General features: G+C 46.2%; 1 protein-coding gene across 1 annotated transcript in view; it reads right to left on the reverse strand.

Moving 5' to 3' along the window:
- Positions 1-2,458: 2,458 nt before the first annotated feature.
- The window catches only part of LOC139404885 (ephrin type-B receptor 5-like), a 29,260-nt gene continuing 21,327 nt past the window's right edge, over positions 2,459-10,391 (reverse strand). The window contains exons 6-18 of the mRNA XM_071147418.1: positions 9,359-9,630; positions 9,050-9,131; positions 6,276-6,400; positions 6,027-6,189; positions 5,808-5,922; positions 5,639-5,694; positions 5,033-5,149; positions 4,632-4,879; positions 4,086-4,304; positions 3,751-3,900; positions 3,209-3,393; positions 2,884-3,039; positions 2,459-2,763 (exon numbers count right to left, since the gene is read on the reverse strand). Of these exons, the coding sequence (XP_071003519.1) occupies positions 2,658-2,763; positions 2,884-3,039; positions 3,209-3,393; positions 3,751-3,900; positions 4,086-4,304; positions 4,632-4,879; positions 5,033-5,149; positions 5,639-5,694; positions 5,808-5,922; positions 6,027-6,189; positions 6,276-6,400; positions 9,050-9,131; positions 9,359-9,630 (1,994 nt within the window). The 3' untranslated portion in view covers positions 2,459-2,657. The remainder of the gene's footprint in view (positions 2,764-2,883; positions 3,040-3,208; positions 3,394-3,750; positions 3,901-4,085; positions 4,305-4,631; positions 4,880-5,032; positions 5,150-5,638; positions 5,695-5,807; positions 5,923-6,026; positions 6,190-6,275; positions 6,401-9,049; positions 9,132-9,358; positions 9,631-10,391) is intronic.

The raw sequence follows: 10,391 nt of genomic DNA on the forward strand, positions 1-10,391 counted from the left end.
ACCGTAGCTTTGATTGGACTGACTCATGTCAACATCATACTTTCAAAATCTTAGCTAGCAAGCTGGACAAGCAGTCATTGTCATGAATCACGTTGACAGTCTACTGGCAAATCCTTTTCAATCCTTGTCATATGAAGAGAAATTATAGATAAAATGTATCAGTGATCATCGGCCATTGGACATAAACGTTACACAGCAAGTTCAACAATCGCAAATTCAACAATGAGTGGTTTGGAAGGAATCAGTGGCTAACTGCAAGCGTTGCAAAGCAATCACTATTTTTCTCCCCTACCTGCTATTCGGTGGAGAGGGTGTGTGGTCCAAGTCTGGGTTTAAGCGTTTCTTTTCCAAGCTTAAAAGGATAAACATTCACACGCAACACCATGGGCCAGAGAAGATTGAATACATTGGCCATGCTGGCAATCCAGCATGACTTCTGCCACGTTCAAAACAACTGGAAACTTGGAAATCTCAGACTTCAGTGAGTTCAACACAACTGGGAACTCAGGAAAAATGAGATTTTGAGCAGTCTGGGAATTCTGGCCTCTTTCTAGAGCTCCGACCTGAAGATCACTGACGTCATAATTCGACCTTGTTTTTCCCAGTTCCCAGTTGTCTTGAAAGCACCATAAGTCCAAAGAATGCCAGACTTTGATGACAAAGCTTCATGACAAAATTTTCCCACAAGAAGGACTGCCGTGCCACCTTCCTGTTCAAGTGAGCACAGCACAACAGTGAGTCCAAAACTGTCTTGTATGCTGCTGCAATATGCCAGGGAGATATGTATACTGTAGATAAGATAGTAATACTAAATGTATGTTGTGTAGTGAGCTGTTAGCAGCCTATCTGCCTCAACCTAATAATTTGGTCCCTTTCCCCCTCTAAACTTAGCCTACTGTTCTGACTTGGTGGTGCACATGTAGCCTATAGCCTGTTTTAGAGAAATGTCTTCAAATATTGTAAGAGTTTTCATTGTCTGCTTATATGCCCCATTAATTGATCCTACGGTCCTGACTTGGTGTACAGGGAGAATACTGTAAGAACGGCCCATGTTCTGAATTCTGTCGCTGTACATTTTAAAAGTGCTGAACAAATAGTTATATTGACTACGTCCGTCCTAGCTCGCTCATTAATGTCTTAATCAAAATTACGGCTAGCCCCCCTGATTCGCTCACCGTTCCCTTATGCCATAGTTTGTACTGTACATCTCAATTGTTAGTAGAAACCACATTTTGTTTAAACAAGTCAGCCACAACAGCTATGTTTTTTATAAAGGCAGTAAATGAGGCTGAATGAACTGTTTGGCTGCCAGACAAGGCTCAGCTGATAGCCAGGTGTAGCGGTGGTAAGGATCCCCTGCATGGTGCTGAAAAGAAACGGTGCCACAACAGTTTGCGTCGTTTTTCACAGTTATAGTCCAGTTCATGTATTGCTTAGTGTTGTGTAGTGGCTTTGCTGGCATGCATAAAAAAAAAAAAAAAGTTGAGTTTGCCCCACCAATATTTACATGCTAAAATCACCAGTGCCCCTGGTGATTAAATTGTTTTTATGTGTCAGACACATAACAGGCTCAATGCAGTGATTTAAATAAAATCATATTCTTTATTTTACAAATTTGCACAATAGTGGAATAGTGGTGAACAAATACAAATTAACATACTTACTCATGTGGATACACTCATACACACACACAAGAATGAGAGAAGGTGAAACTCATTACTGGAGTCTTGTAGGCGCCGAGGTCCAGAGAGATGACAAAATTCCAATTTATGACACTGTTTGGATGGCTGACCATCTGTGGGCTATCAAAGGGGTCGAACACACCTTATCTGAGGCTTTCTCCGGGGAGGGACGTTCCTCCAGAACCCTGGGAGTGTGGACACCACTCCTCATACAACATACACACATACACACATGAACACAAACAGACACAGAATACTCACGAAGCATAACATCACCTTCCTTACTTCGATGGGCAATCAGATCACATAGTCCAGTTAAACCATTTCACATTCACAATGCTCAAATGACCCAGTGACTTTATCTATTCAAAAAAAGGAGTGTGAACTGAAATATACACAGAGGAGGGTGCTGCTCAATGGTGGGTGACTCCATTATGTCACAACATGAACTACACCCCCATTTCTTGAGTCTAATGGAATAATCCCCAGATGTGACCAGGCTAGTGACCGATGGGAGAAACCATTGGCTAATGTTTAGTCAACAGGGGTTGGCATTTTCTGATTTCAGTAAAGAGGTGTAACTTAACAAAAAATCATGAACAATGTTCATGATATCAACATTAATCAGCAAAAACAGTATTTGATTGTCTATGCAATTGCTTGTGACGGGAGATCCCTGTGTTCGGGTAAAAAACTAATTTCCACTGTTTTAATTTACTGAGGGTAGTGAAACTTACGAGTGAAAGAGGGACAGTAGTGAGACAATTTGGGAGGAGTGAGAGAAAGAGAGGTAGAGACCGGCAAAGAGAAAGAGAATGTAAACAGCAAACAAGTGAAATAACACAGACTTTTCTCCCTCAAATCTCCCTGTTCCTTCTTAGCAACTCTCCTCCCAGATCTCGCTTTGCCTTGGACTACAGCTTCAATAGTGCACCTCTGTTACTTCCTGTGAAGCTCTCAGGTGATTGGTGGGTTCTAGACCTCCACCTGGCCCTGGGTGAGGTGGGTTCTGAGCTGCTGGGCCGCATTGGTGATCTTCCTCTGGTGTCCCAACAGGTTCACCCCCAGGTTCTGCACATCCCTGAGGGAAGGAGAGAATGAGAGAGAGAGAGTTCAGAAAAGTATCCATTGCTTCTAAAGGAACGATTTGCATTATATGAACATGTCTTTATTGATATTAAAATGGAAGCCCAGGACTCACTCTATGGTTAGCCTGCTGACTCGGTCCAGTGTGTCCAGATGTGCCCTCTCAAACTGGTCCTTATACCTGTCCATCCTTAATGCTGTCAGCCACTCACTGACCGTCGCCACCGACGACAGGTCTGTGGGGGTGGGGCTCAGCAGTGGCTGGGTGGAGCTTTGAGTTGCAGAGGGAAAGATCGAGATCGGCCTAACATAGCAATGATTCAATACATTTACTTGATAACGTAATACGTGCTCTCCCAAGATCACTGTTTGGGAATGTGATCCGTTACGTCTGCTGTGTAAAATATGGAAGAAAAGGCAGATGGGAAGTGTAGTCTCACCGGGGTTGCTCTGCCTTGAGGGAGGCAGGGTGTCGTATGAGCCTGTCCAGGGAGGAGAGGAGGGAGTCGAAGCCTAGCCGGTCGCCCCTCTCAGCTTGCCAACACTGCAGCATCAGGGAGTGGAGAGCTGGAGGACAGTTATGGGGGGCTGGGAGACGGTACTGGTCTGCTACTGCCTTCATTACCTGTATTATAGGGAGGGAAGAGAGAGGAGGTAGGGGAGAAAGAAGAGGGACAGGGGCAGGGAGAGAGAGAGAGGCAAAGGGAGTGAGAGAGAAGCAAAGGGAGAGAGAGAGAGAGAAGCAAAGGGAGAGAGAGAGAGAGAGAGAGGCAAAGGGAGGAAGAGCAAGAAGAAAGAGAGAGAGTGGGAGAGAGAGAGAAGGAAGGAGGAAGGGTATTAGTAACCATCTGGATGTTAACAAGCTGCCCTATATAGAGAGGTCCCATCAGTACAGAGGGACTTAGAGATGATTAACCATTCTGTTCAGCTGTCAGTGTGTTTAGTCTCTGTTTGGCTCTCGCTTAACCCTCCCACAACTCACTTCCTGATTGCTCATGTCCCAGTATGGCCGCTCGCCATATGACATCACTTCCCACATGAGCACTCCGAAGCTCCAGACATCACTAGCTGAGCTGAACTTGCGATGCTGGAAGGCCTCCGGGGCTGTCCACCTGACAGGAATCTTACTGCCCTGAGAGGAGAGAGAGGGAAGAGTGGTTGAGAGAGGAGAGAGAGGGATGAGTGGTTGAGGACTGTGAATGTTGTGATCTTCTATTAACATAAGTAGTCTTTTAGAGTGGAAATACAAGACTAATCATCATTAAACAAACACAGAAGCATATCAACAGGAAAACTCAATTTCCCAGCAGCATGTACCAGTGAGGCAGTGTAGGTGGGCATGTTATGGTCCAGACCCCTCATGAGGCGCGACAGCCCAAAGTCAGACACCTTACACACCAGGTTAGAGTTGACCAGCACGTTCCTGGCAGCCAGGTCCCGGTGGACAAAGTTCCTCTCAGAGAGGTACCTCATCCCAGCCCCAACACCCCTCACCATCCCTACAAGCTGGAGAACACTGAACTGGTCCTCATTCTCCTGGGGAGTGAGAGAGATGGAGAGAGATACATTATATTTCATTAACTGACCATAATCTACTGTTTTCTCAGTCTCACCCTGAGGAGTTAGTTACAGTGTAGATGGGAGTTGTAGTTCTTAGTCTAACATGGTGTAGATGGGAGTTGTAGTTCCTGGTCTACCATGGTGTAGATGAGAGTTGTAGTTCTTAGTCTAACATGGTGTGGCTGGGAGTTGTAGTTCCTAGTCTAATATGGTGTAGGTGGGAGTTGTAGTTCTTGGTCTAACATGGTGTGGCTGGGAGTTGTAGTTCTTTGTCAAACATGGTGTAGCTGTTGTAGCTCTCACCCTGAGGAAGGCATCCAGTGGTCCATTCTCCATGAACTCAGTGATGATCCTCTCTGGTGGGCTGTGGGTGACCACCCCTTCCAGCTTCAGCACATTGGGGTGGTCAAACTGTCCCAGCACCCCCGCCTCGGTCATAAACACTGCCTTCTCTCTGTCTGTCACGCCCCAGCGCAGCGTCTTCACCGCCACCAGCACCTCCCTACGACCCAGGGGCCGGTAGCGCCCCCGAGACACCTCCCCAAACTGGGCTGGAGGGGGTGGGGGAAAGGGTGGGAGAGAGAGAGATATTATGAGTTGAGTTTGGACCCAGCTTGACTCCTGGCCCAACATATGAGCTATGAAAACACATTTTGTTTTTACAGAACTATCCCTACAAGCATGAATCAAACCAGGACCCCTACCTGCACCAATCACCTCTTCTATCTTGAGGTGAGAGGGGTCGATCTCACGGGCAAATTCCTTGACCGCCTCACTGGGGTCCTCATAGGTGGAAGGGTCTACGTAGTACTTCACCCTCCCTGACAGAGGGAACACACAGAGCAGGGATGGCTGTAGTGAACCAGAACAATAACAAAATAGGGCCTGTGGAGTGTGTTGATGTACAGTATTTGGCCCTAGACTTGGACATGTCTGGGTCAAGCCATGCTGCGTGACATGCTGCATGATGGCAGAACACTGAGCCCAGAGAGATAATGGCACCCTCATTAAATAAAAATAAAATGTATTTCTTCCTCTCCTCATCTTTCTCTTTCCTTATCCCTCTCATTGTCCATGTCTTTTTCCCTCTATCTCTTTACACATTTCTCATGCGGTCCCTCTCTTCTTCTCTTTCTTTCCCTCCCCCCTCTTTCTCCCACAAGCCCTTGGGGTTATGATGGTAATGGGCATTAGACACGTTCCTCTGCACCAACATGTCAACAACACCATAGAAGTAGCATATACTGTATGTGCAGCTGAGAATATTACAGACAGAATGGTAATAATAGCCATCATACACCCTGACTCACCTTTGTGGCTGATGTACCTCTGGAGTCTGTCACTGTAGGGGCTCTCCCTCCTCTTACTGAGTAAAGACAACAAACCAGTGTTTCAGAACATTGCACTGTGTGTGTGTGTGTGTGTGTGTGTGTATGACATGATCATGTATGTGTGGATAGGAGTTAAGGACCCACTCACCTGCGGAACACAAAAACGACCACTATCGCCACAACGACCAGGAGGAAGGCTGCCCCGCCCATCACAGAACCAACCAATAGAGGGAGCCGATTCTGGATCTGCTTAGAACTCTCCTCTGAGAAAGAAAAAGTGAGAAGCAGAGAGCGATTTAGAGGGTGTGTTTGACTGTGTATGTATGTGAGTGTGTGTGTGGTGCGTGCATTTGTGTGTGTGAGTTACCCAGGGCCAAAGTAGTGAAGTAGACAGTATGACTGTAGGGGCCATAGCCCCTCTCGTTGCGGGCCCTGATCTGGAAGGCATAGATGGAGCCAGGAGCCAGAGAGTTGACGGTCACTGTGTTGGTCTCACTGAACACACTCACTGCACTGTCCTCATCTGAACCCTGGGAGAGAGTGGGGGGGCTCAGTCTCTGGGTGTATGTACTTGAGTATGTACTTGTGTCTACATGCATGAGTGTGTAGCCTGTACCTTGTCATAGTATCTGAGCTGGTACTCCAGTATGTCTCCATTGGGTCTGTCAGGCTGTGGCCAGGACAGGGTGATGGAGTCTGGGGCTCGACTCAACTGGTGCAGGCTAGGGACCAGAGAGGGTACTGGGAGAGAGAGAGATGGCGAGAGAGATATATGAGTTTTGTAAAGAAGAGGGAGGAAGAAAGAGGAACAGGAGTGAGAACACAAGCTGGCCTTGCCAGATCATGTAATTTCTGTATTGACCAGATGGGGGCAGCATGACACAGACTAGTGAATGAGCCAGCTCTGTAGAGTGCTGTATGGCCAAAGACTTGCATAACTAACCCAAGACAGACCAAAGCCTGTCGTTTCCAATGGGAGCAAATTGGTCATTGTAGGCAGAGCTAAGCACAAGCTAGTGAAATCCTATTGGAGCGTTCTAGCATTTATTTGCATATTCACGTTAGGGAACGCCTACTCTGAAGTGCCTGTCTGTAATATCGAAATTAGCCCTTGCACTCATAAAACAACACCATTTTTTTGAAACGTTGGCGAAGGGTAAAGTCTACAAAACGCACTCCACTGTTTGTTACATATTATTGTTTTGGAAACGGAAAACTGTATGGAGATCAAATGTTTAATCGATGAGAAAATGAGCAGATTCTCAGCCACTGGGCTTCCTCTGATCACCATATTTGGTAGAGTTGAAACGCCAACCAGATGCTTCCCATTTATACATTGAAATATTTGTCTCATTGTTCTATCTGTGGTATGGACTTGCCTGCCAGACTTAGCTGTGCCACCACGGCTGGGAAAAGGCTCAGTATGACTCTGTGGTTACAATGGTCATATCTATTAGAATTCATGTCATTTCACAACCCCAAATGCTTTTTCTAACTCACAGAAGGCAACACAAATAGAGGTTATAATAATACCTTTATTAGCAGATCTCTGCCCGTATGGGGAATTAAAAATAATTGGCTATAAGAAATGATTTATTTTCAAAAGGAGGAAAATAGCTAATTAAAAGTTACAGGTTTCTCTCTGTCTGTCTATAAACTGTCTGTCTAAACTGTCTGTCTGTAAACTCTCTCCCTCTCTCTCAGTCCCTCTCTATATCTCTCTTCTGAGCATAATGTGATAATGAGTTGAGAGAGCAGGACCGGAAAAGATGGAGAGCAGAAAAGAGAGAGAGATAGACACCCATACTCAAAGAAACTGATGCAGACACGCATGCATGCATGCACGCACACACGCACACACACACACACACACACCCACATGGACTGCACCAGATTTGACAGTTCTTGCTGTGAGATGTTACCCCACTCTTCCACCAAGGCACCTGAAACTTCCAGGACATTTCTGGGAGGGGGGGACAGCCCTAGCCCTCACCCTCCGATCCAACAGGTCCCAGACATGCTCAATGGGATTGAGATCCGGGCTCTTCGCTGGCCATGGCAGAACACAGACATTCCTGTCTTGCAGGAAATCATGCACAGTATGGCTGAGCAGTATGGCGGTGGCATTGTCATGCTGGAGGGTCATGTCAGGATGAGCCTGCAGGAAGGGTACCACAGGAGGGAGGAGGATGTCTTCCCTGTAACGCACAGCGTTGAGATTGCCTGCAATGACAAGTTCAGTCCGATGATGCGGTGACACACCGCCCCAGACCATGACGGACCCTCCACCTCCATATCGATCCCGCTCCAGAGTACAGGCCTCGGTGTAACGCTAATTCCTTCGACGATAAACCCAAATCCGACCATCACCACTGGTGAGACAAAACCGCGACTCGTCAATGAAGAGCACTTTTGTCAGTCCTGTCTGGTCCAGCGACGGTGGGTTTGTGCCCATAGGCGACGTTGTTGCCAGTGATGTCTGGTGAGGACCTGCTTTACAACAGGCCTACAAGCCATCAGTTCAGCCTCTCTCAGCCTATTGAGGACAGTCTGAGCACTGATGGAGGGATTGTGTGTTCCTGGTGTAACTCGGGCAATTGTTGTTGCCATCCTGTACCTGTCCCGCAGGTGTGATGTTCGGATGTACCAATCCTGTGCAGGTGTTGTTACACGTGGTCTGCCACTGCGAGGTCTGCCACTGTGGTCTGCCACTGTCCGTCCTGTCTCCCTGTAGCTCTGTCTTAGGCGTCTCACAGTACGGGCATTGCAATTTATTTCCCTGGCCACATCTGCAGTCCACATGCCTACCAGCAGCATGCCTAAGGCACGTTCACGCAGATGAGCAGAGACCCTGGGTATCTCTCTTTTGGTGTTTTTCAGAGTCAGTAGAAAGGCCTCTTTAAGTTTTAATAACTGTGACCTTAATTGCCTACCGTTTGTAAGCTGTTAGTGTCTTAAAGACCGTTCCACAGGTGCATGTTCATTAATTGTTTATGGTTCATTGAACAAGCATGGGAAACAGTGTTTAAACCCTTTACAATGAAGATCTGTGAAGTTATTAGGATTTTTACAAATTATCTTTGAAAGACAGGGTCCTGAGTTTGTGAAAACGGCGCATTTCTAAATTTTGTTGAAAAAAATATGAAGCTAAAAAGTTTAAAAAATAAAAAATAAAATAAAAAGTGATTATCAAACACTATGAGATTCACGGTGACGTGGGGAGCAAGACTAGAAACTTCTTGCAGGATTTGAAAATGACTAATCCTACAGTGTAATGTTACAGAGAAGCCTTTTAACCACAGATCATAGAAACGCTGTATGTAGACACTGGTTTGGTGCTGGAGATGAAAAGCGGCAGAAGGGCCCTTTAAGCCTGACTCATGCTCTCACCTGATTGGCTAGTAGTGAAATTGATGCTGATGAATTGAGGCGGGAAAGGACTCAGAGCTGAGACATCATTGACCGCTTGCACCTGTCAATCAACAGCAGGAAAAAGTAAGACAAGGTTAGGTTAACTAAGTGGGTGTACATTTAATCCAGTATCTATATGAGGTAGGTGACTCTAATGCACAAGTTTTATACCTGTATGAGGTAGGTGATGGGAAATGTAGTGTCTATAGGGGCTAGGTGATCAGGGAAGTTGTAGTTCTACCTGTATGAGATAGTTAACTCTAGTACTCATGGGAGTTGTAGTCATACCTGTATAAGGTAGGTGACTCTGGTGAGCAGGTTGTTGAGGGTGACCTTGGTCTGCTTGTTGCCCGTCTGGGATGGGGTGAAGGTGACCGCCTCTCCACACCAGGAGCATGCCCCTGGGGCGGTGAAGGTGGCCGAGGGACAGATCCTACACACCACCCCATACCACACCTCGCTACGACCACCCATGTCCAGTGGAGGGCGCCAGCGCAGCGACACCCCACCATCACCACTCTCATACTCCCAGGAGACAGAGGTCGGAGCAGAGGGAGAGCCTGGAGGGGGGAGAGAGATATAGAGGGGGGGAGTGAGAGATTAAACATTTTGAACCTCTTTGGGTCAGTACTAGTGCCAGGATCAACACATTAAAACAGCACTCATCAGCTCCAGTTGACACATGATCATATCTCAGGGACAGATAGAGAGAATGAGTGATGTCAGAGAGAGACAGAAAGAGAGGAGACACATGGGGCTTAGAAAGTAAGGCACAATATATGTTAGTGAACAATAATCTAATAATAATCTTTAAATGTCATGTAGGAAGAGAGGAAGAGAGAGATGGATAAGAAGGGAAGGAAGGAGAGAGAGTAAGGGAGGGAGAAAGATGGAAGGAAAGAAAAGGGCAAATTAGAGGGATGAGTGCCTTCGGAAAGTTCACCCCTTGACCTTTTCAACATGTTCTTGTGTTTCAACCTGAATTTAAAATGGATACAATTGAGTCACTGGCCTATATGGCAATCCTAAATAAACTTTAGGAGTAAAATGTTGCTTAACAAGTCACATAAGTTGCATGGACTCTGTGAGCAATAATAGTGTTTATCATGATTTCTAAAATGACTACCTCATCACTGTACCCCATACATACAATTATCTGTAAGGTCCCTCAGTCAAGCAGTGAATTTCAACCACAAAGACCAGGGAGATTTTCCAATGCCTCGTAAAGATATGCAGCTTTTGGTAGATGGGTAAAAAAGCAGACATTGAATATTCCTTTGAGCATGGTGAAGTTATTAATTACACTTTGGGTGGTGTCTCA

Source organism: Oncorhynchus clarkii, unplaced genomic scaffold (genome assembly GCF_045791955.1).
Source record: "Oncorhynchus clarkii lewisi isolate Uvic-CL-2024 unplaced genomic scaffold, UVic_Ocla_1.0 unplaced_contig_271_pilon_pilon, whole genome shotgun sequence".
In the NCBI taxonomy this organism is placed as follows: domain Eukaryota; kingdom Metazoa; phylum Chordata; class Actinopteri; order Salmoniformes; family Salmonidae; genus Oncorhynchus; species Oncorhynchus clarkii.